This window comes from Spermophilus citellus (assembly GCF_964194105.1).
Source record: "Spermophilus citellus genome assembly, contig: SCAFFOLD_149, whole genome shotgun sequence".
NCBI classification, from domain to species: domain Eukaryota; kingdom Metazoa; phylum Chordata; class Mammalia; order Rodentia; family Sciuridae; genus Spermophilus; species Spermophilus citellus.
This window is the reverse complement of record NW_027673076.1, coordinates 485,286-512,364: the sequence shown is the minus strand read 5'-3', so window position 1 is coordinate 512,364 and position 27,079 is coordinate 485,286. Positions and strand designations below refer to the sequence as shown.

Sequence of the window (27,079 nt, the reverse complement as noted above, 5' to 3'; positions counted from 1 at the left end):
AAGAAAGAATAACAAAAATTTTGCTTAAATTGGTCTGCTTAAATCTGAGGGCTGATTTTTTTTTCTCTACTTCTCAGCACTGAGTTCTCCCTTCACTTATTTCAAATGGAAACCTGTAACCAAACACATTAAAATTAAAAAGGGGTAAATTGTGTTTGTTCAAGTATTTAACATTAAAAATCTGACAATGTTGCCTAACCCTGTGTTTCTTAACCAAGACTGATAGAGGAAGGAATCCTTACCACTTCTGGACAGTTACAAGGATGCTTTTTGGTACAAGACTGTTGAGTACTCATTTGTGCTTATTTAGTGCTTTTTAATGAAAGGTGGATGGTCCAGGGGGAGGAATACTTGGAGATGTCTGCAATACTCTGCTTTTGGTCCTGAGGCTTTCAACAGAACAAAACATCCCTTGGTCCTCTTGAGTGGCATGCCAGGGAAGGACACCAAAACAACAACTAACTCTATCTAGGCAAATGGTCCATGACATGTGGCTAGTATTTTAACTTTACAACTCTAACCTTTGAAAATGATTAAACCAAACCAGCACACTAAGAAAAGGAAGGGCTGTATCAAAAAGCCAAGTAGGGCCGCCTCCATTCTTCTGTAGGCAGACTCTGCCAAAGGAGGCCAGGCTAAACTGCAGGTTGAATATGTGCAAGGGCCAGGGCTTGTTGGCTGTGGAATGTACAGACAACTCGAGCCTCTCACTTAAAGTACTATTCTTTATATTAACCTATTGCAAAGAAATGAATGAAAAGCAAACTTTTACTTATTTGGGACAAAACAGTGATTTAAGATTAGTGCTAATTCTTCATTCACATAAACTATGTGCCACAGGTGGAAAAAGCAATCTTGGTGATTAATGGTAAATTCCACTTTTAAAATATGTCAACATTCATCACTTTCTTAAATGGACATACATCACCTTATAGATTTCAGGAATGGGATTTTATACTAAAATTAATAAATTCCTTAGTGCATGCTACTGTTAGTATTTATTAAGCAAGCCATTTAACAGTGAAAAGATGACTGCATTCTGTATAAGAATGATCATTAATCAGAATCACTGGCAGATAATCACTGCTAGTACTTTGCTTCATTTCTTTTAATAGCATCTAATGCTGAAATCATAGGCTGACCCTGGCAAAAACTTTACTGAAATTGAATTGCATGTATTTGTGTCATTGTGGAATGGTCTACATACCAGTATTTATGAAGCAAGAAAACACTAGACTTTACTTTACTAGAGCTAATTTGCTAAGGAAACAAAATTTTCTTAAAATACAAATGATCTTATCAGGGTTTGAAACAGTCCTGTGCTAAGAATTGTTAACTCTTGCGGCCATGGTCTTCATTACTGTCTGCAGACCAACTGAAGCCACACAGGTGGGACCAGCACTGGGATTTCTTTAATACACGCATCTGCCAAGAAAATTTGTGGATTAGAGAAGAGTTGTATGTAAAAATCTTTGGGGAAACAATTATTCAGACCATTTTAAGGCCTGAATAATAGTTTATAACAAAAAATCATGCAATTAAATGGATTTAAACTTCAAAAATAATCATTAAGAGTACTGGGTTCTCTGGATTGACGAATTACTACATAAAGCCTGGAAAGATGCCACTTCCTGAATGTGTGACCTTGACTCTGCTGGTATAACTACTCACCCCTATCTCAGCTTCTGGTCCTTCCCTCTTAAGGCGATCCTGAGTTACTCTACAAAGTGTTTGAAGAAGCACTTGGAAATGCTTACTACCTAGTTGGAGGCCTAAGAAAGTGTTCACAGAAGTAAGTGTTCTGCATCTCGGCTTTTTAACCTTATACCCTAGTGTAGCAGAGCCAGGAATTAGGAGACCTGAGCCAGGACAAAATATCTACCATTCACTCTCCTCCCTCGTCATCCCCCATCACCTAGAAACTGTGGACACCCAGCCCTGCTCTAGGTATCAACGTCATATTGGGAGCTTTCTGATCTCAAAGCTGTTCCCTCATCTGCACAAAGGAAACAATCATCTTCCTGTCTAGTTTATAAGGTTATTTTGAAGCTCAATTAAGGCAGTATCTATTAAAGCACTTTGAAGATCCTGTAGGCACCATCAGAGTGAAACTTCGGGTTAAAACACGTATCCTGGTGCAAGTTGTTAGGCACGTGCTGTTGGAGTATGGTTCAGGGTGTCTGGACCTTCTCTGAAGCAAGTGGATTATTCATGGGTCTAGAATCTCTTTTTAAAGTTTTAATATGACTGTAGGCATGCATCTTTATAACTACAGTACTGTTTGGAAAACAATGATATGCTTTATTACAGAACTTTCTCTTCTTCAACCCCAGCTCTATGGAGAATACTAACATAACAAATAGTTGGTAGATAAAGATTTTCCTGTAAATTTGCAGTTGCAAAGAAAATGTCAAGCCATGTGTGTCTGTGGTCAACTTATCATTATTATTAACTAAGCCTTTAAGTAGCAGTTTCATTATTTACTAAATGCTAAAGAAAAAAATTATTATGCTATAGGTACATATTTTTATTATCTTCCCCAATTTTCCAACTTTGGAAAAACAAGTAAAGAATAACTTATCTCAGGGGTATTAGCTCAAAAGTAGACTGGCCATAAAAGAAATGTGAAAACTTCTTGAACTAATCTTCATATCCATGTACACATACACACACATTCATCCACACATATTATATAGTTTTTGGCTGCATTAAGACCTATATATTAAGCTTACTGTAGCTTTTTGAAGACCTGATAATACTCTAACTAAATACATTATTAGACAGTTAGGGATAAAATTGTTTTTCATAGTCTTTGAACTTTGCCAAAGTTACACTTATAGGTGATTAAACACAAGGTTTTCTCTTGTGAATAGGTTAAATATTTGCTTGAGATAGAATACTCAAAATAAGCAAAATTCTTTCCAGGGATCATATTAATCCTGAGTATAAATTTTTTTAAAAAAAATCTTACTATTTGTAAAATGATATCACAGCAAGGAGAAAAAAATATATAATTCAGGGTAAAAATCTAGGCATTATGTCAAAATGTGTGTAATGTTATCTTACTAGCATTTTAATTAAGGTGACTTAACTGAAACTTTAACTCTTTTGAAACCCACTGGACATAACTTGTGCAACAGAAAAGCAAAAGTAAAAAAATAAGAGCCCTAACGAAAAACAGAAGGCAGACATGGATCAAGAAGTTTTAAAAATAAACTTTATAGTGCCTACTCTTATATAAGAGGTTTATGTTAGTTATAAATTCTAGAATCACATTTATATTGTTTTAGTGTGATTTATTCAAAATCATACTAATCCATTATAAATAAAATTTTTAGTGTATAAAACAATGCAGACTGGCAGTGGGTAAGAATAAGAATGTTCAATAAAAGAGTACTCTGAAAATCAAGAAAAGTATTTGCTTAAAACTAATCCAAAACTCTACCTAGGCAAGTAAAGGGAAAGCTTAAAAAGTAGTTTTGAATTTTTAATGTACACAAAAATATATAAACATATTCTGGGTATTATACTAAAAAATAAGTCATCAGTTATTTCTACATTAGCAAGTTAAAAGTCTATTTCTTTTAGAGAGTGAGACTATTTATGTCCTTATACAGGAAATGAGCCAAAATATTCTCATCCTGTCCAAGTGGAAATGAGAAGTATGATAAGTCAATGACATTAAAAAGTAATAAGGTTTATTCTCCATAAAAGAGAAAATTATGTTTTGGTTGTTTGTGGAGGGAAAAGGTTTAATGACGTAATTACATACAATTTTAAACAGAATTCTTTTTTATTTTATATTTTTCTGTAAAAGTAGTTTTTGTAGGCTATTAACTAATCAAAGTCATGATCTATACATTCTCTTAAGAGATTTCACCAACCTTCTGAAACAAGTAAATACTATGTTTCAAAACTGTATTTCCCAAAATATACATAAATGGGTAGACAATGTGTTTAAAAGATTACACTTCAAATTTAGCATTGTTTTTAAAGGAGGGGAAGCATATTATGTCATATTCTCTAAAAATATAAGGAGGGGAAGCATATTATTCCATATTGTTCATAAATATTTATTAAGTAAATAAACATGGTCCGCCTGAGGTTTTTAAGACCTTGTAAGCTGATTAAATCACAAACATGTTGAATCTACTTTTGGAAAAACAAGAGTAAGTTTTTAGATAGTTATAAGATAAATTGTGATAACAGTAATTTTTTTCTAAAAATCTCCAGTATTCTCAGTAGCTATTTTTTTTGGAGTTCAAAAAACCAAAAACCAACAAAACAGTATATGTTTTGGCTCTAATATTTTAAAAAGTAGTTAAGATATACTATACCTGTGAATTACACAAAAGTACTTCACATTGAAAATTTCAATATGAAGACTTAAATGTGATCTTAAAAAACATCACAATCAACAATCAAAATTTAAATTTTAAATATGGGAATCAAAACCCCAAAACCAACAAATCTGCATTTAAAGCTTACAAGTAAAATATAAATTTCTGAAACAACATACATACCCATTTATATCAGATTCAGCTGTCACAATAAATTTTTTACCACAGACAGTAATGTGTCCTAAGTCCCTTCTCCTTGAAAGTTATACTATTTCTGGGACCCATTCATTATCTAGTGATAATGTGTTCATTCAAAAACCAAAGCAAACCAAAAAACAGTTAAGGAACAGGCCTATATGTTCAACTTTTTCTGTATAAAGTTATAAGGCATTAATAATGCTGTGTTAAAACAACAAATAATTTATAATAAAAATAGATCAAAACTCTTTTAAAAATATTTCAGCTGAGAAAATCACAGAAGGGAATAAAGATATATGTAACCACCACATGCTCTAAGCATCTAGTGTAAAGAAAATAATATATACTTTTTTCTTTTTTGGCTTAAAGTAAACCTTATGCCTTAAATGGCAGGTATCCTTACACAAACATGTAGACTGGAGCTTAGGTCTATCTAAAGTTACTATAAAATTTACATATGCAAATGTGTTTATTTCTATTAATAAAGGTAGAAAAAGTTAGTTAAAATACTTGGTATGATTATATCAGCACTGCAAATTATCTTATAATATTCTTTATAGTGTAATCTTCAGTCTTTTGCCAAATAGCTGCAGAGATTTCATATCTTTGTCTAAATGATGGTCAATGACTTAGTTAATATAAAAGCAGAATGAATTTGTGTACAATAATAAATAAGCATAGCTTTATTTTAATTTTAGTTGCTACAACTGAGCAATGGGCATCTTGAATCCAGAAGCAGAAATAAAATGTTTTCTGTAATGAAAGGAATGGAGGACAGGGCTTGTGACTAAGTGCTGCTAGCTGGCTTGCTATAATACATACCTGAGCTCTACTGGATCTATGTACCCTGGTTGTGTGTAAGTTATCTGTAAAGGCTGCCTGAACAAAATTCCCTTCATCATGCAAGCACTGCTGTCTGCACTACAGTAATAGAGAAACACGCTGATAGTTACAACTGCTGTAAGTGATAAGCAATTGCCAGGAATTTGCAGTGAAATCGTTGGTTGGTTGGAAATGTTCTCTATGTCTCCAGATGGTATCTGTCCTTGAAGAAGCCACTCATTGCCTAGAAAATAAAAGAAATAAATTGTTAAGATTGTATAAGAAGACAAGTAGGAGACTGGAAAAATCTCAGGGAGACAAGATACATTCAATCAACTAATATTGATGAGAGTTTCTAATGCTGGGCACTGCAATCTGGGGCAGAGGCATAAATATAAATAAGACATAATGACCACAAATGAGCCCCATCTGGTGATTTCTATATGTAATTATTACAATTCTTCCTTTGTTTAAACACCATAAATCATAAACTTAATTCTACTGAAATCAAGCTGAATATTACAAATATGGCTCTAGATCCTTAAGCCCCAAATTTCAAAATGAAATCTAAGCAGGCTAAATAAACACAAGCTATGTGAGATAACAGAACATTTTACCACACAGAAACACAGAGACACAGTACAAAAAGAACTTCATCTAGAGAATACCAGTGTATGTACAACTCCACAGTGGCTTTTTAGTTAAGATAATGGTAAATTCTGAAATATCAGAGTAATAATAATATCAGAGTAATAATATCAGAGTAATAATAATAAAAATACAGATAATGCCATATATACAATATCTGAGTCCAAACAATACAGAAACTAAGATTTTTTCCTACCTAATTTTAATAGATAAAACTCATCTTAGACTTAGATACTAAGATCATCTATATAACAAACATTCAATAAACCACTAAAGAACTTTAAGCCTTCTAGTATTAAAATTCTTAACCATCTGTATTCATTTCGAGCCTTCTCTCTGAGGAAGGCCTGTGTCCTATTGAGGAAGCAGTACTGCAGGGACATTCTGCTCACAGGGGCAGACACCAGGAGTCAGATTTGGGAAACACAGCAAGAAAGTCTTCCTGCTAGAGAACACTCAACATCTCTCATGATGCATCAATGACTTGGCATTTGTACAAAAGCTGGGTCCTCCACTGAGTAGCCATGAGACACTTTTTAGCTTTTTGTCTCTTTTCTTTGCCTCCTGAGGAGCCACAGACTCAAGAGCCTGCCTCTATTAGTGTTCTCTCCTCTCCCCTTTGGTTGATTGCTTCTAATATTCGGTTGACTGAAAAATGAAATTTGAGAAAATTTAAGACACCCCATTGCTCAGTTCTAGAAACTGCAATTAAAAAAGTTAAGAAGAATAAGGAGAAGGTGAAAGGGAAGAACTGGAGTTAAGTGCAGAGAGTTTATGCAGGAGTTTTTCAACAGGTCTACAATTCTCTTGAAAATTCTTTGGCTTTCTTTACTTAGTTCTGGACTGGGAGTATGCTCTACTTAATCCTTGATTTCACTTGATAGAAAATTAGCACAGAATTTCTTAAATTTTAAAGCCAGATGGAAAAATAATAAACTGCTCTATTTTAATATTCAAATAAAGAAATAAAATATTTCTTTACCTATTTTCATATATATGACATTAAGGATCTGTGAATTTATAATATATGCCAGAGGTTTTTTTTTTCCTGCTTTTTTCTTTTGGCTTAAAACTTTCACATATGCTAACCACTTTAACTGTCTCAAAAAGCAGCCAAAAAGAGAAAATATCTTTTAATCCTAAGTGTACAAATGTATTCCATAAAATAATTTTCAAAATCTTGCCTAAAAGTTTATTTGCCTGTATGTAATAAAAATGGCACAAATATCTTGGACAAGTGATGAAAGAGCTAAGTATTTTCCCCCAGACATTTCACTTTAGTACCATTTGTATTTTATATCCCAATGACTTGAGAGTAATTCATCTGTTTAACAAAGCAGAGTTAAAAATGTTAATCTGTCAACATTTTATTTTAAAAATCAATACGCTGCTCTACAATTACACAGAGAGAAATGAGATTAATGATATCCAGCTGATGCACCACTTCAGACCTGGGGGCACAGACACAACAGTTAAACCAGCAGTATAGGGTCTGCTGTGAACCCAGAGGGCTGTGGGACAACTCTTCTGTCTACAAAGCTAGCTCCAACTCTCTGAGTAGTGCATGGCTGCCCTGCTCCTTGTAGGGAGTGAGAGGGGTGGTTTCCCTGTAGGCTCAGTCAGCCCGCCCCAGTCAGCCTCCCAGTCTCTAACTGGCATCTACACAGCTGGCCCACCAAGTTCTCTTTTTCCTCTTGATTTAGACTTGTTGAGTGGCTTCTGTTCTGAGAATGTATGAAGGTAAGAAGGCATGAAGCCAGGATTTGGGTAATGTACAAAAAAAAAGTGTGTGAGAGGGTATGAGGGAAAAAGAGTTGGGGAGGAAATGGAAGATTGAGTGAGAACATGTGAAAGAGCGTGGGAGACTAGGACAGAGGATGATCATTTGAGACAAGAAGTCCTACTTTCAGAAGTTCTGGACCACTACTATCCCACTGTAGAACTGCTGTCCGCTACATTACAGATGATGGAAAGCTCTAGAAAAACTCTAGGAAAACCAGGAGGTATGCTTATTCCATAGCATCCATGAATAAAACAAGAAGCTAGATCACAGTATAAAGGGCAGGGACTGCATTAAGGTGACTAGACAGATGAGTTACAGAAAAAGATGTTAAATAAGGAGGTGCCACTTCATTCCTCTATTTCAGACTTTAACTTTAAAAGGTTCTTTTTGGGAACAAAAATGAAGAAAAAATGAAGAACAAGCTTAGAATATGGGAAGAAGTATAGGCAAGTCCATTCTCTAAGAAACTGCTAACAACTGAGGTGTAATTCAGTGAGTTACACTGTTCTTTAATAAAATGGAGGAAAGGACCTCTGAGATCAAAGAAAACTGCCAATGTGGGTTAGATCTAAATTCATTTTTTTCATATAATCTTCCTCAATCACTGAGTAAAAAATAACACATGATAAATGAGCAAAAATTATTGTATTAAACACAAAAAATTTATTAAATATTTTCATACTTTCAGCTGTTAGAAACCAGCAACTGGATACTCCTTCAGTTAGCTTTGCTCCTGACGGGAGGTCCAGTCTGAGCTTGAACTGCAGCGTCTGCCCAGGACAAGCAGTTACTGTGGAAAGCCCAATGCTCGGGGCAGATTTAGGCAGTTTGGGTACCGTCTTCTGTTTTTCCACTAGGAATGGGCCATCTACCACGGCATTTTCAGATCTGAGGACAGGGAGCTAGGAAATCAAAAAATCTGTTATTAAAGCACCAGTACTGTACAGCAATTGAGAGTGAGTTTATTTTTAGATTTCAGTAGGAAAATGAATTTCTCTATCACTGAAACTGTCATTCTAGTCTGAATTAGAAGGTGTTTGTCCTGATGCCCTCCAGATTATTCTGTGAGTAGAGAGAAATGTTCATCTTAGCAAAAAAGAGAACCAATACTTATAAAAGAGTAATTGTCCAATTATGTTTATAGGTGGCAGGAAATCAAAGCAAGATTTTATGAATTTAAATGTAGTAGATATATCCATCCCCTTATAATTTGTAGCCAAGTATGTTATTCATCTTACAACAGAGATCTATGTGAAGAAAGATGACAGCTTTGATGGTAAACTGTTTTTTTTATTTTAAAACATATTCTTTGCAGATTACTAGAATTTTAGAAGAAACAAATCTTTTTTTTTTCCAGGTAAAGGTGATTCATCAAGAGGTAGCTATGATAGACACTTCTCTTACAATTCTATTATAGACCATGTCCACATCTTTAAAATGTGGCTTCTAAAACTTCCTCTGGCAGATAATTTGGTCCTGGATTCACTATAGGGAACAAAGATTACACGATAATCTCAGGATCACTGCGTAACACCACCCAACCCACGTGCCGTGTGTATGTAGTATGTGCTGGTGTATCTATATATTTAAAAACAGATCTGAGTCCTTCTTTTTTTCTTGAAGGTTCATCAAATTCTCTCCAACTCCCAGTCTCTTTCTCAAACTCTCAGCACAGATGGAACTTATATTTTAGGAATGACAGGATATCCTCAAAGCAGTCCTGCTGGTCTGGTTATCACAGAACACAGCGGAGGAGGGCTTACTATACCACCTCCACGTGTCACCTGAGCCACTGGAGATGGTCTGACTCAAAGCATCTCTGTCAGTGCCATGGCACCTGAGTACTGTTCTTAAAACCACACCCTCAACTTATGCTGCAGTTCACTTACCACAGAAACTGTTCTTGTTTCTAAGTCCATCACTTTAATTTGGTGATTATTGGTATCTGCGACATACAATAATCGACCGTTCTCTCCAACACACAAGCCTCCTGGCTCATTAAAAGCTGACTCAGTAAAACTGGAACTGAAAACATCATTTGTGTCTCCGGTTCCTGCTAATGTTTTACAGCTTTTTGTTTTTGGATCCACAACTTTAATCTAAAGAAAAAGAACAAAATTTATGTATCTGAAGATCCACCTCAGGCTGTATAATGGAAAGGTATAGTATCCAGAAAATGTTAGAGTTTTGGATTGCCATTAAATTATCAATAAATCTAAAAAAAGTAGGTATTTCCTTATTCTCTTGAAAAGCCCAATACTCATAATCTAAGAAGAGGTATTCCACCCCAAGAACTTAAAAACTGTGTATTTTCTAGGTGTAATCGTGGATAAATTTTTTTTCTATAATTAAAAATAAATATTTCTATTGTTTTTCTTTACAGTGGAACATATTTTCACAACTGAACTAACCCTTTTCTCACGAGCATCTAGCACTGACAGAAGATTTGAACTTCTTTAATGACATCAGACACATCTCAAACATATTAAATTTATGATCTCTTATTACAAAGTGTTAACATTTGTTATCTATGGATGCCTTCTAAAAAAGAAACATGCAATGGGAACTAAAGCCACTAAAAAGACAAGTGGGGACGCTGGTGGAGATGGGATTTCGTGGCAGCAGGCACTGCGAGACAAGAGCTCAGAAGGCCTCGCCTGCTAGTTGACACATTATCTTCCATGCTATTTGCTTTCTCCTTATTTCCTGAACATATTTTGATGGATCACAATTCATAACTTTTTTGCGGGGAGGGGTACTGGGGATTGAACTCAGGGGTGCTCTAGCACTGAGCTACATCACTAGCCCTTTTTATTTTGAGGCAGGATCTTGTGCTATGATGCCCAGGCTGGCTTCGAAGTTGAGATCCTCCTGTCTCAGCCTCCACAGAAGTTGGGACTCTAGGTGCGTGCTGCTGAACCCACACAATTCATAACTTTTTATTATAGCCAAGTTTAGTGCTTTTCCTGCTTCAGATATCATCATAATATCTTGCCAAAGAAAGGACCAGAAGAAACACAGAACAAGCTGGTACATAGCTGCCAAGGGCTGTTGTTCCTCTGTATTCTGGAGTGGCACTTGTAGGAGGTACACAGATCTTTCAGCGTTTTAAACACCACAGGCAAAAGCAAGGCATTATATAATTCTGTCAAGACTCACCTTGTGATTATAGGAATCTGCCACATAAAGCAAATTTCTCTTTTTATCCCACGCTACTCCAAGTGGGTGTTGAAGCTTTGCACTGAGGCCTACTCCATCGACATCACCAAAAGCAAATAAATTTTTATTTTTTTTAAAGAGAAAGAAACAGCAGTTATTAATTTTTATAATGTGTGATAGAAAATAAAGTGAAAATTAATATAGCTGTATGTGCTATTACAGTTAAAAGGGAAAAGGCCTGTCTTTCATACAATCAGGGCTGGACACTTGCTGTAGACTGGCAGGAACTCACAGGACTGTGGCCTGGGCTGGTTTTGGTGCATCGCCACTCTACCCACGCATGGTGAGGAACAGGCTAAATCATCGAGGCTGGTGCCCTTTTCAACCAACATCTAATATGCGTTCTTCTCTTCTCAGTGAGCAATATTCTATCCCTTCTTTCTCTCTAAAGCCTTAACGTTTACATGGTTACATATCATCAAGTAGCACTGATTTACTTTTCTTAGCTGGCTTTACTTCTTTTTCTTTATACTCAAATTTTCTTAGGCTTGACCTCCATTTGATCTCATGAACAGGCCAAGAATGAGTTCTCCTAAGTTTCATTAACTCTGCACAATTCAGGAAACTGACAGCTTGATCAGTGACTGGGCACACTGCAAAAGTGACTTTCTTTACCATGGGATCTCTTTCTCCTCCTACAAGGTGCTTCACTGCTCCATCTTTCAGCGAGACGGTTCTCACTGTACTGCTCTCACTATCTGCTACAAATAGGCAGCTCCAGGGATCTTCAGAGGCCAGAGAAAGACCTGAAGGTTGGGCAAAGCCCGCCTTGTGAGGATACGCATTGTTTCGATTTTCCTCATTTCCACTTCCAGCAAACCGAAGGCAGGTTCCTTTTTTTAGCTCACTGAAAGACAAGGTCATAGATGGCATCAATAGATGGGATATTATGTCCAATATAGTCATCCAACAATTAATAAAAATGATCTAATCAATGGTGATAGCACTGTAAAAAAAAATCAAAATTAGTGATCTTGGCCTAGTGAAACTGTGCTAGTCAGCCTTCTCTGTAATTTTCCAAACCATTACTTATTCAGCCACTGGGTAGAAACCTTCCTACTTTTCTTCAACATACACACAACTGAAAGCCCTCTCAAAGGCCAAATAGGAAATCCCCGACAGGATTGGAATTATAAAAATAATGGTCAGATTGTTTGATAAAGTTTATTCCCAGTTTAATGTCCTGACTGGTTTGCTGCATGAAACATTAAGTTCCGAAAGGGAACTAACAAGACTACCTAATTCGTGATAGTTTAAAGCTTACATTTTTATTAAAAATGTTTATGCTCTTGTGTAAAAGTAGAGAATAACAAAAGGAATTAAGTAATAGTTTTTGAAAGAGAGCCAGGTCAGGCATCACTACTTTAGGAAAATGACATAGGCTGACCTTACTGCATTGACTACTGAGTCACATCAAATCAACTTCTTACATACACTAGGGAAATGTCCACTCAGGATACTGGAATGATCCTTTTTGTGATATAGAGAAAGTTTTACAGGTTAGTTTCTAAATTCATGCATAGGGAAAAAGCTGACTTAAAATGTAATATTTAAAACAAATAAATTGAAAGGTAATTACTATTAAAAGTCTGAACACTTAAAAAATGAACCCCCTTAATCAAATAAAAAAGAGTGAGAAAAAGCAGTACCTTTTAAAACATTAAGGGTCATTACTACTTGAGGACCAGCCATGAATAAAGATAATGCATCCTTAAAACTAAGGTGAGGGTCAATGTGAACCAAGTGTTCATTTTCCTATTATGAACAAGAATGACGATCTTACTTAATTAAGAAACTTAGACAGCCCTTGACCATTTATGTCCAAAATAACCGTCACCCAGAAGAACATATTCTGGCAAGCTCCATTACTTCTGCCTGCTGTTTACAATTAAGCCTCACGCACGCTGCTGGTAACCTCTAGCCTGGATAGCACTGACAGTCTCCTCGATGGCATCTCTACCTCCAGTTTTGTCCCAATCTGAATGCTGCCAGGGTTCTTTCAAAATCACAGAACTAATCATGTCACTCCCAGCCTGACCCTTTCTATAAAGGCTTGCAGAATGTCCAAATCTCTTAAGAGGACTCACAAGGCACTGGGTGATCAGCTGCCACTGACATCACCAGTGCCAGCTCTTGCCTGGAAACCACCCCTGTCCCTGTGGAAGCCCTGCTCCTCCAGTATGCATCTTCCAGGAAGCTTTCTCTGACACTCAACTCTTACTGGTAATGGGTGTTCCTCTTACTTATATTCAGGATAATTTCAACATGAAGACCGCTCCAGTGATTCTTTTCTACATACACTGTTTTTGAATTGTTTGCGATCTGATTCTTCCTCTGTAGCCCACCGAGTATGGCAACTGCATGTTTTCATTTTATCTTTAATTTAGTGAGCATATCCTTTCATCTCTAGTACCTAGCACAGAGTGTATTTAATAAATATTTTATATGATTGTTGTAAAACATTACATAAATGTTTCAAAGCAACACACACACACATATACATAATACTTAGAATACCTGATATTTTCAATTTTCTATATAACTGCTCCTTTCTACTGATAAAGATAATTGAGAGGACCTTACTTTCTATGGTGATTTAATGATTTTTATGGTCTACTGACTTTTATACTTCATTTATTCTACAAAACCTTACTGAGTACCAGATACATAATTAGGTACAGGGGATGCAACAATGAATGGGACAGAGCTTCTTTCTTTAAGAGATGGTCTAGTATGAGGACCTAGTTAAAGAGGGGAGAGACAGGAAGAAAAAGAAAGGCTGGGCAAACTTACAAGCACAGTGATGGAATGATATCTGGATTATAGTGAGGCCACAGAGAAGGGTGTGGCCATCTATACCTGGAATGTCAGGCAGAGGCAGAAAGGCTCTATGGGAAAAGATCTGTAGAGACACCACCTTTCCATTCTCATATACCCTATGTTGGCAGTAAATTGACCTGTGTTTATGGTATGTGCCAGGCATTACACTGAGCTCTTCACAGATTATTCATTATCAAAGAAAGCATAGGAGATCAATATGAGTAAGGAAACTGAGGCTTGGAAATCAAACAGATGAGTTCTCCTAAACTCAGAGTCAGTCGACGGCAAAGCTAGGGTTCAACTCAGGCCTGACTATAAACCTGCACTTAGTGACCACTCTGCCACGCGATGCTCCTCCATCTGAAGGAAGAACAGCAGTTACTGGAACTATGTGTCATTAGTTAAGGGCTCACCAAATATTTCTAGTTCTTTTTCTGGATGCTCAGGAGGACAGCTCTTCCTGGGCTTCTAGAAGCCACATGTGATCACAAGACTTGCTTGGCTCGTGAAATGTGAGTACAGGTGATGTATGTCACTTTGCAGAAGTTTAGGGACCAGTGAGTGACTCGCCACCTCCTTCCCTCATGATCTGCCTTGATGATGGGCAAAGCTCTAAAAGGCAGTGGCTTCATCAGCCAGGGTGGCAGAGCAGCGTTCCCCAGAGAATCTGCACAGTGAGCAAGGAAAGTGTCTTGCTCTGAGCCAGCAAGAACTGGATTGTTTGCCCTGGTAGCATAACCTAGAGTGTCCTGCCTAGTCCAGTGGGCCTGATGAGCATGGCAACCCTGGGGGAGGGAACTCTGAGCCCCTAGAATACAGTCCACTCAAAGAAAGATGCAGAGACTTACTTTTTCTTCAGTAGTTTGCCAGAGTCCAGCAGGAGTGCCCATATCTGATGGGTCCCTGCCATGGCTATCCATAGGATGTCATCTCTCTGGACCTCTGAACCTTTATAAAAAATAATAATTACTATATTCACATCTGGTAATATAAACATTCCACTTGTTTCAGAAATTTAAATTCATGAACAATAGCAATATATTTATAAATCACAAAAGAAAAAAATATGTTTTATGTTGCTTTTGAAATTTTTCTGTTTTGTGAGAGGTTTACTTCTTCACTTATACATTCTTTTTCTTCTTTTTATTTCAGTAGTGGGATTGGACCCAGGGGCATTCTACCACTGAGCTTGAGCTAACTCCTGTACTTTGTCCTTCCATCCCTGCCCCCCCCATCCTTTTAATTTTGAGACAGGGTCTTGCTAAGTTGCCCTGAGATTCTTTCATTTTGGCCTCTTGGGTGGCTGGGATTACAGGTGTGCACTACTACACTCAGCTCAGACTTATAATTTCATCTGGAATTGTAAGATTTCATGAGAATCCAAAGTGTTAGGATACACTAGAATTATTCAATACATGTATACAATGTGTAATAATTAAATTAGGGGAATTAAAGTATTCTTAATAGACTTATGCTTCTCTGCATTCTGAGCACAATGTTTTTAACTATCTGATTTCTTATCATATACAACAAAATAAATGAGCTGACATACTCTTCAAAGAAATTCTCAAATATCTAGAACAAACCCTCTAGGTTATACTCGTTAATAATAGCTTCTTTGAACAATTTTCATGAAAGAACAGAACTTTTAAGAGTTCAAGAAATGTGTATTTCCACCAGAGTCTGTAATTCAGACACAAATCAAAACAACTACTTAAAAACCCATGGTTAATTGGTTGTAACTTTTAAAAAAATTTAGGACTTAAATACAAAAAATAAAACCAAGACTGTAATATATGACAACACAGCTTTTTACTAAACATAATTTTCTTTTTTAGAAAGTGAACGATATCACAACTTAATACAATGGGACAAAGGTCTACTTCTCAAATTAATTCTACTGTTAAGATATTTTATTATTTTAATTTAAAATGTATTCTAAAGTAATTGAGGCACTATAACTAAAATAATTTGCTCAGACATTATCTTATAATAAAAGGAATGTCTTAGAAAGGTCATGTTATTTATGTTTCCTTTAATTTTATGTAGTTTGTATCCAGGAGAAATTTTTTTTTTCATTAACTGGTATCTCTTTCAATTTAACAAAAAAAAAAGAAAAAAGAAAAAAAACCCCACAACCAACCAAAACAAAACAAAACAAAACAAAACAAAACAAAACAGAAACCACAAACAAACAAAAAAATGCAATGATGAGGATCGTCCTCAAATAACTGTGGCTGCCATGTGCCAAGCACTTTCCAGAGCTTCATTACAGTTTCTCAAAAGCCCCGTGAGAGAGATGCTTAACAGCTGACTTATAGCTGGGTAAACCTCGAAGAGGTCAGAAAACTTGTCAGCCTCACAGAGCTAGCCAGTGAAGGAGCTGACTCTGAACCCAGGCAGTCCACCAGAAACATCAATGCCCTTAACCATTTCACATGCTACTTCTTTCTCCGTGCTCTTAATTGCTATCCAGTAAAATCTAAAGAAAAATAATTCATTTAAATTTAGTATTTCATACTCAAATATGTCTATAATCATAAATTATGGTAAAAATGATACTGGTGTCCATACATTCTGGGAACTGAGCCTCTACTTACCTACCTTAAAACTAGATCAAAAGTTTTCCACAATTAATTTTTAACATTCCACACTGCTCCTTCAGCTACTCTAGAGCTACACTCGGGGACTACTAGAATGACTGCAACACTGAGGCTATACCACATCCCATTACCTTAGATACCCTGAAAGGTCCAAGGCCTGCCGAGCACTGGGACAATGCTGAGAGGCAGCGACACTCAAATGTCAGCCACAACCATTACTGCATGACTTTGGACCTTAATTTTATAGCATGTCATTTTAGGGGAGTCCTAAGGCATTTACAGACTGAACAGCCCTTGAGAAGATGGCATTGAGGGTAAAAAGCAGGACACGTCTTCCATGAGCACTTGTTAATTTTACAGTGAGCGTTACTAAGCCTGTCTCATAACAGAGGATACTCACAAAGGGCTTGGTTTACAACTGCTTATTTATGTTCAATCTACCATGAACCCAAGATTATAAACTTCTCAGCATTAAGCAATGAAAATGAGTTTTTGCTCCTGCTTAGATGACAGTGATAAGAACTAAGGAAATGGCCAAAACAGAAAAAACAAAAACTTGAGTAAGTAGCATAAACAAAAGGCACAGAAAGTCCACCAAATGAGCAATTCTCATGAATTTTAACTTAATCTGGAAGGTTTTCTAATCCTAATTTTCCAAAGCCCATATTTATTCAATAACATTTTAGAATCCTATCTGAATGAAGCATCATAAAAGATAACGGTTTCAAGTCCACCACTCAGTCCTCCCATTTCTCTGAATAGAACTAATTATGCTATAGAGTGATGGGCCACTGAAAGAAGAGAGTTCTGGACCCTTTCTCTATTTCCTTAGCTGTGGAACCAGGTGGCTTTGGCTTTGAATTCCCGTTGTATCATTTGTCCAGCTTGTGTATCTCAATTTCCTCATCTGTCAAATGAGAAGATCTTGTCTTGGTACTTGGGATTGAACCCAGGGGCATTTTACCTCTAAGCCACATCCCCAGCCCTTTTTATTTTTTATTTTGAGATAGGGTCTCACTAAATCATTGAGGGCCTTGCTAAATTGCTAAGGCTGGCCCTGAGCTTTTGATCCTCCTGCCTCAGTCTCCTGAGCCTCTGGGATTACAAGCATACATCACCACACCAGCCAACTTTTAAAATTTTACAGAGCAACTATTAGAAGCCATAAATAAAATTATTAAGGGTATTAGATATAAAGCCTACATAAAAATGAATTCTATTTGTATACCATCAAACAAATACAAACAATTTTATAATGATAATGTTTTAGAAAATACCAAACACCTATGAGCAAATCTAATGAAGGATGTATGTGTCCTCTTCAAGAATCACTATCATGGTGGCAAAATTACTGATACACTATTCTTCCAGCTTCTCAGATCAAAGCCTGAAGTCACCCTTAATCCTTCTCTCACAGGGCACACACGATCCCTCAGTAAATCCTGTTGGCTCCTCATTAAAATATATCCAGAATCTGAGCACCTGTCACCACCTTGTTGCTCTAAGCCATCATCAGGGAGTACCGCAAGGAGCACCCGCTAGCTGGACTATCACCTTGTCTCCACATGAACGTCCTCCCCTAGGAAAACCAGGGCAGGGTGAGTTAGGCAAAACTAGCTCTCAGCCTAAGAGCCCCATCTTGGTAAAAAGAGCTATGCTGGTGCACATCTGAAAGGCCAACCACACAGAGCCTCCGTGGTCGAGTTCTCTGAACAGGTCAGTCCAGCTCAGCTGGGCTCACTACACACACCAGCAAAAGCCTCATAGTAATGAAGTGTGAGCACTTGTTTAACCTTAGTCTCTGGGAACTTACTTCCTTCAGAAGCAGTGCAATGAGAAAAGCAGAAGAGCAAGGCTGTGAGGCTGTGGCAGGTCTTTGGGATTCTACACATCAAGCGACGAGGAAGGCGGTGCAGTGACCACCTAGAACGCTTCCTATGTTTAAGGCTCTAAGTGCTGTACACAGGTTCCTTACTTCTATTTTACAACCTTGAGAAGTCTTGTTATCATCATATTCATTTTATAAAAAAACTAAAATTCTACAAGGTTAAATAAGTTGCTAAAACTCACATAGCTAAATCTGGAATACGAGTTCATCAGTGAGTCTGGCTGAATTATTAGTGTTGTGATAAGAAAGAAGTACAGAGGTGAACCTGTACTCTTCTGTTCAGTTCTTTGGTTGGCCCCTTTTGTTTTGCTCTGACCCACAGATGGCTCTGGACAATGTCCCCACATCTGTGTTCAGTGTGATCAGATAGATAAATCAAATGTACCACATTTCCCATGGCAGGATGTGCAGCTAGGCTGACCCTGTCTGCCCTTCTCTCTGTAGACCCTACAACTTGTGTATGTATGGTTGGATAATCTAACGGTATATTTTCTAGTTCTCTGCCTTCCCATTTTTGTTATGGTTCATATCATCAGTATCTCTTTGTGACTTTCATGACAAAACTCTCTTGTAGCAAACAATGACAACCGCAAAGACTCACACAGAACTTTCTATGAACTGATGCGCATTCGGGCTCCTAATCCTCCTGGCCTTGTGGTGGGTGCTACCTGTATCTTCCCTGCTGATGAGGAAACTCAGGCATGAAGAGGCTACAGGGCTCGTCTCAAGTCCATAGCTGCAGAGATGGAGGGACTCGGAGCCCAGGCAGGCTGGCTCAGAGTCCATGCCCCACAGCACCACGCGGGTCCACCTTGCAAGAAGTTTTCACCTGCCTGGTGATCTGTTTACATGCGAGCTGAAGAGTCTGTTGTAAATAAAATGTGTTTAAGAAAGGAAAAGAGAAACGTGGCCAATGTCACCTTGGATGACTCTCCAACTAGTAAAGAGTCATGTTACTGATTTACACTGTTCTCCCTAGAGTTTAGAATCTCTAAAGCACATGGATGCATCACTAGGTATGGGTATTACTTCTGCTCCTTCTAAGAAGAATAGTAATCAAGAACATTTCCATTTTTAAATTAACAGTGTACTTGGTGTTATTGACATTTAGAGACTCATGATGAAAAGTAAAACAGTAAAAATAAAGACGATACCAAAACTGACAACCTTTTATAACCCTCAATAAATATTAGAGAAATAGTTTCAGAAAACAGGAATGAAACCAACAAATGTGAAAACTATCTGAAATTCAGTGTTTATAAATTTAGCTGTTTTAAGCCATTACGACTGTACTCTCTTGGTGGCCTCTGAAATCCTCCTTGGTACAGACAAACTCGTCCACAGCTTCTACGAAGCAAACCCTCAAGCCAGGAGGGAAAAGCAGCAAGTGCAGAGGAGAGACCCGTGACAACCCCATGACAGCTGTGGGAAGGCAGAGGAGGAAGGCCACACTCGGGAGGCTATCTGGTCTTCAGCCAAAGACCTAGGGACACAAGTAGAGGTCTCATGCTGGGAGAGAAGCGAAACACTTAGATCAGTCACAGACACAAAACAGAATTCAGCTGCCAGAGAGGAGAGACAGCATCCAGGTGCTCAGGAACTTCCTATGAATGAGGCTGGACCAGCCTAACACACACCCCATCCCCAACACAAGCCTAGTGCAAAGTGACCGGAGCAGCAGTCTGTCCCTGGGGGAGTTGTGCGGAGAGAAGTGCTGTGTGGCTCTGCTGTGCTGGGTAACTGGAAGCTGACGGTGGGGCACCTCAGCCCTCCTTCCCTGCGCTAGGGGCACAAAAGGGAGCAGCTGCCCAGGTACAGAAAACAGAAAGCTGCGGTACACTGACAGTCACCACAGCAGTAATGAAACCCAGGCCTGCTCAAGCTTCAGCCCCAGGTGACAGCCTCCTGTAATGTGACATAAATGTACAGTGGCACACAAAATGGCCAGCATATAAGAAACAATGAGAGGACACTCTTAAAGGTAAGAAAATAAATTACACATTTTGGAGTGATAAAGAAACCAGTGGAACCAGATTCAGAGAAGATGTGAAATTTGGAACTATGGAACCCAGATGTTAAAACATCAATGCTTACTGAGTTAAATATTAGAGGAAAACACAGTCAATGTACCGAAATAGTTGGGAAACTTCATCAGAGAAATAGAATCTCTAAGAATAAAATGGAAAAGTTACTTTTAAAAGAAGTCATAATATTGGAGACGAAGAATTCCTCATCAGCTAAGTGAGGCCGAGGAGAGTTAGTTAGTGAACCTGACAACAAATCAATAGGAACTACCAAACCAGCACAGGCTGAAAGAAGAGTGAAAGAAAGAGAATACAACATGCAAGAGTTGGTGGATATGACATCGACGAACCTGATGTACGAGCGAATCAAGTCCCAGAAAGAAGAGAGAGACGGGGGCAAAAAAAATTAGTTGAAGAGGTAAAAACGGTTAAGAATTGCTTGAAAATAAAAGATATCAAACCAGAGATGCAAGAACTCCAGGCGGGATAGCTCCTAGGCATATGGAACTCTGGGAACCAAAGGTAAGAGCCTGAAGGAATCAGAGAAAAATATACTTTACATGTAAAGGAACAAGAGACCTCCTATGGAAATCGATGCCAGCCAGAAGACCAAGAAGGGACACCCTTAAAGAATAGCAAAAGAAAACACTGTCAATCAAGATTTTTGTATGGAATAAAAATATCTTTAAAAATATACAAGCTAACCACTTTTCCAGGCCAGAATAAAGGCAAAATAAATCATGGCAGCAGACTTGAATGAAAAGAAACTTTAGAGGCAGTTCTTCAGGTAAAAGCAATGCTGACAGACACTTGGACCTCTAAGAAGCAGCCACTTTGGAAAGACAGCTGGCAATTTAATTCCTACACATTGCACAAGAGAAGTAAATATGCATTCTCTCTCTCTCACTTACACACACACACACACACACACACACATACCCAAAACAACAAAAAACTCCTGTACACAGCTTTTATGGGGGCTTTGTGAATCACATGTCTATCAAGGGTGAAAAGGAAACTGGGCACAGGAGGACAACGCACTAGTTCTTGATAACAAAGAAGAACAAACTTCTGATAAGTGGAACAATGAGGAATCTCCACAGCATTAAGCTGAAGGGAAGAAACTTGACAAAAGACACTGCTGAGGAACAGCAGACGGGCAGCTGCCAGTGGTGGGAGGGGCTTGGTGATGGTGGAGAGACTGAGCAAAGGGGCAGGAGACAACTTTTTGGGGTGATGGAAGCAACTCTGTATCTCGACTGTGGTTAATAGGTACAAGACTGAACGCATCTGTTAAAATTCATAGAACTATATACCTAGCAAATTTTCTTTATGCAAATTATACCTTTGCTAACCTAAGAAAATAATCTTACCAACATCAAGTCAATGTGACAAGAGTATAAAATCTTCCCTCAAATTTTAGATATAAAGATGCAACAACTGTTTTTCAAAATAAAAATCTATTAGTCACTGCATAAAATAATGCTACAAAAATTTCTGATCACTTAATTATTTATAAAACAGAAACATTTTATGGTATTTTATAGAATATTCATGGAAGTAATAAAAATGTATTACCTAAGCACTAAGTACCAACACTCTAGATAATCAGACCAGCAGGCTAAATAACTGGATTTCAATCATTAGAGGTTTTATAAGAAAAACTAAATTTTTATCTAGGGAAAAATGCTGATTAAAGGGCTAAGGAAGGTTAATGGGATTCAGGCACATTATACTTTTATAAATGATTCTAAATCAGGTAAAGTCTAAAGTACTTAGAGACTGGCAGGGGTTCTGACCTCTGTGATAAAACATTTTTCAGGTTATTGTCTGGCATCAGTGGAGTCAATGCAGACCTGATACACATTTTAGAAATATGGCAAACTATCTGCTAAAAAATGTATTTATTGCAGTCAGTAATAATTTTTAGTGCATGATAAAGTTCTGGCCATATTTAGAGTGACAATCAAATAAAAAAAGAAAAAAGATGAAACTCACTTTTGTAAAAATCACTTTATGTTAATCATTTTTATGCTTTATCACCGTGACAGCACACCAAGGTTACATATGCAGGCCCTATGCACAATAGACACATACACTCACAACTTACATATATATTTAAAGTACTCAGAGGATTTCAAATCTGTTTCTCTATTTTCACCTTGAAGTATGTTGTTTATTAAGCTGGAACCCTTGGTTGAGTATATATGTGCAACTATGGATTTGTCCTTGTTATTTTTCATTCTCTTTACCTCATCTTTACTTTCTTTTACTGTTTGTTTATTTGCAATACTGAAGAGTAAACCCAGACAAAGTACCTTGGAGGTACATCTCTAGCTCCTCCCTCCTTTTAAAAATTTTGAGACAGGGTCTTGCTAGATGTCCCTTGCTAAGTAACAACTCCAGATACTCTTGCCTCAGCCTCCAATAATAATTCAAATATATATGAACCACTGCAAATGAAAGCAAAAAATTGTTTCTACTTTGAATAGAAGTAGAATAGTTTAAAAAGATTCAGTAAAGGCCAGTAGTTAAGTCAAATTGTCAAATTAAGTATGAAAACAGAAAGAATAAGTTAAAACTTTTTTTTTCATAAAAACTGAGTAGAGGGGCTGGAGTTGTGGCTCAGTGGTAGAGTGCTTGCCTGGCATGTGTGAGGCCCTGGGTTCAATCTTCAGTACCACACACAAATAAGGAAATAAAACATAAATGTCCACTGACAACTAAAAATATATTTTAAAAAAACTGAGTCGATTTTAGCTCTCAGATGTCTACATGTGTTTTTAAATTCTCATCACACTTTAGGGAAATCAAAACAACACATTTTGGGTAATAAAAGAAAGACTGTCAGGTGCTGCTTAAGGAAAAGGATTTATTCTCATATCAAAATATTGGCTAACAAGTGTACATTTATATGTCTTAAAAGACAGTATTTAAAAATTTTTTAGATTCCTAAGGTTTTTTCCTATATGGTCAATTATTGTACTGACTCACCACAGTAAAGAGAGATTCTACTGTATTTATGTACTTCTGTTTTTCTTTCACAAAGCATTGGTAGATTAGAAAGAAACTATCTCTAATGAGATAAATAAAATTTGATAAAAAATTTGAAGCAAAGGTAAATATGTTAATATTAAAAAATGTCATGTTGTTCATTATACTTTACTAAGGATAAATTTGTCTCTGAGTTTCTCAGCAATCAATACAACAAGGCAAACAGTTATGATTTAACTTAAAAACAAACCTGAGAAAACATAAACAACCTAATACTCAGGAAAAAGAAGTATAGTTACCCATAATACAAAGACCAGAAAAATTTTCTCCAGTAGACAAAGGTCACTTATAAGGCAATAACTCAAAATGTCAGCAAATATTTATAGTAGAAACTCTATGTCCTACAGGGCTGTGTTTGGAAATAAGTAATGTGAATATATACACACATTACAAATATAAATGAATATTATGTTTACAAATTGATATATTTTAAAATAAATGGCATCATGCTAAAATGCAATTAAGTAAAGACAAGTACAGCAAATATCCTATAATCCAATTTTCCATATTCTGACAATATACATTAATTCAGAATTAGATTCATGCAATTAAATTAAGAGTAATTTAAGCAGTGGTTCTTAAAATGTGTTGCATAACACACCACTTTGAAAATGTGATGAGAATCTAAATAATTCTTCCAAATCTTAAATAGAATTTCTGGGAATACACAGAAATGTGTACATATCTTATAAAGCCTACCCACCAATGTCTTGGGCCAGAGTAACCACTGTGGCTGCAGGTCTACCACAGAGCCGAAGCTGCTTTCTCCTAGCCAGTACTCTGCAAGGGACTGAGCTTACGTACATTCACCTTACCTACCTCCTGCTTCTCCTGCCAAGTGCCTGAGTGAAGATATTTTCAACTCTAAGTTAAACGCAGAGCCATGCTCTGTTGAGCGGCAGAGCCATGCTCTGTTGAGCTGAGGCAGAGCTCTTCTCCTTTCTTAAAAACTGAGCAAAATAAACAAGTAAGTTTCAAAGAGATGAAACCTGATGGAGTGCTTGACAATGGAGCCAGCATTTCCTTGGAGATTGATTTGGGTGCCTTCTCACTACAGAGATTGACAACCAGAAATCCTACACCATAAAGTATGATTGAAAAAATTTTAGCCTCAACAAAATTTAAGTGCATAGTGAAAGCTGAATTATGGTTCTCAATTCTTCACTTGCCATGGCCTCTTTGTAAGCAAAGTATATATCCTTATTCTCTGACTTTGAACTTGGTTATGTGACTCGTTTTAACAAACGGTACGATGTTATAGTAGGTAAATAGGTATGGCATGAACAAAGGCTTAAAATGTGTATAACTGGGCTTACCCTCTTGCACTTCTGCTTTGTTAATAGAAGAATATACCTCAGATAGCTACCGGTCCATGGAAGGTGAGCACAACATGGACTAGATTTATACCCAAACATGCTGATCAGCTAAACCCCAACTCCATAAGTGAGCAAGAAATAAAGGTTTAGAGCTGCATGTGGTGGCACATGCCTGCAATCTCAGCAACTTGGGAGGCTGAGGCAGGAGGACCCCTAAGTTTGAGATAGGCAAGAGTGTATCTCAAAATAAAATAAAAAGGGCTGGAGGTGTTACTCGGTGGTAGAGCACTTGCCTAACACAACAGAGGCCGTGGGTTTAATTTCTAACACTACACACAGGAAAAGGAAAAGGAAAAGGAAGAAAAGTTGTTTAGTTTAGGTTTGTGTGAGTCTTGTGATGATTTCTTGGTGGCATTATTGAGGCAATTACTAATAGACGAAGATGATACAAAGTGGCAAAATGCAAACATCAGTAGCTACAGTGTTGTATGGACTCCTGGCTGTAAATAACTTTTGGGGGTTAGGGGATGTTATATATTAAGTGCAGAACTTTTTTCTCCCCCTGAGAGATGGAAATTGCATGCCAAAGCAGGAATTCTCATTCACTTTAACTATGTTACTGACAGCTACATTTCAGACTACTTTTCCATCCGTAAGATTTATGTTCTGCTTTGCCATCTGTAAGATTTATGCTCAGTGTTGTAGCAAAGGCAAGGAGGCAGCGTGATAGATGTTGGCAAGGATTTAACTATGAAATTGTTTAGAATTTCGAATGCATGGTAATAAAATGGAGATGAGTTTTAATTAGTTTATTATAATTTTAAATTCTCTACATATGACGTGTCCCCTTTAGCCTGGGCCTGGGATGTACTGCTCCACAGTGCTGCCTCCCTTAGAGGATGACAAAACAACTCATTACTCTTTAGAACAAGAATTCCAAAAATGGAGTTCTCAAAAACATATTCCATGTCACACTAAGTTAAATATATTACATGTGCATGGTACCAACCCATTCATTTACTTTAATATTAAAAGCTTTACAAAAGCTAATCACAATGGAAAAAATGCCTTTGAATTATAACTAAATTGGCAACATAATAGAAAATTATCTCAAATGTAAAGCAATTCAACAAAGCTAGCATGTATTGACTCTTTGACTATATTAAGACCACATGAACCATTTAGCCTCTCAAATTCCATTTTTAATGGACTCTGCTAACTCTTTATTTGTTTACCTGATTGTAGACATGTAAATAACCATCTCTGTACCACTAAGGGCCAGTAAAAATAAGTGTACTAATAAAAGGACTCCAGGATTTCTTTTGAGTGAATTAATATATGTAGAAAAGAACATATGAACAATGCTAAGTCTTGTTTATTATCAATATTTGCATATTCAGTAGGGTTAATGTTTTTAATTGCTCAAAAGAAGCTATCATATTTCAATACTGTACAAACTTTTAAAATCTAAAGAAAAAGTAACTCCCTCTTTGCTTTCTTGACTTCTTTTTCAAACTGGAGTTAACAAGGACACTAAGTAATATACTTCATAAATAGTCTCCAAGTTCTGAAACTATAATCCTTTCAGTTTTCTGAGTATTCTTAAACTAAATATGTTAACTGGAAAATGCTAAGATAAAATTTTTAAACTTTAAGTTAGAGGACTATATACTCCATCTTGTATATAAAATATAATTGTTGTGTGTAACATTTATACTAGCCTGTATATATTACTGTTGCCTTTGTTGTATACAATTAACTCCAAGTCATAAGTACAAAAGTATAAAATAACCAGCAATACAATTAATCCAAATGATTATTGCAAGAATATTTTTTTAAACCTTAACTATTATTAAGCAAAGTTTACTCCCATTGAATATTGAAACCACACATACCTGATGTTCCCAAAGCGACATCCCATGGGGAGCTAATGGGTTGCTGCTCTCCTGCTGCTCCTCCTTCTCTGTCTGTTCCCTGAATTCCAATGCCAGCTACAGTGCTCACCTTCTCAGCCTCTAGGTCAATCTGTAAAAATTTAATGGATATGTTACACGTAGCATGCTATCTTTTTTTTTCTTTTGTGATGCAGAGATTTCCAACAGAACACAGACAGTATTTGCAACACAGTGTTTCTGAAAAGGCCAATTGATTATAAGGAACTTTCTATTCAGTATAATCAGTGCCTCTCAGTTCCCCACCTGTCTACCCCCCACTTCACTCCTCCTCTCCCATCCTCATCATGCCTCTGCCAGAACTGGCCTGGACCTCATCTTACCTTGAAAATATTTTAAAAGGAAGTGAAATTTTAAAACAAAATCTAGCAAAATGCATGCTTCTTAAAATTAAATGTCTATATTTCAATTT

The 27,079-nt window shown here is 36.9% G+C and overlaps 1 protein-coding gene across 1 annotated transcript in view; it reads right to left on the bottom strand.

Moving 5' to 3' along the window:
• Window positions 1–904: 904 nt before the first annotated feature.
• LOC308640146 (NHL repeat-containing protein 2-like) overlaps window positions 905–27,079 on the bottom strand; it is a gene marked incomplete at its 5' end in the record, with an annotated part of 38,498 nt that continues 12,323 nt past the window's right edge. The window contains 8 exon segments of the mRNA XM_081312159.1: window positions 905–1,425; window positions 5,361–5,604; window positions 8,474–8,693; window positions 9,681–9,890; window positions 10,951–11,073; window positions 11,626–11,857; window positions 14,679–14,770; window positions 26,606–26,740. Coding sequence (XP_081168285.1) covers window positions 1,413–1,425; window positions 5,361–5,604; window positions 8,474–8,693; window positions 9,681–9,890; window positions 10,951–11,073; window positions 11,626–11,857; window positions 14,679–14,770; window positions 26,606–26,740 — 1,269 coding nt within the window. The 3' untranslated portion in view covers window positions 905–1,412.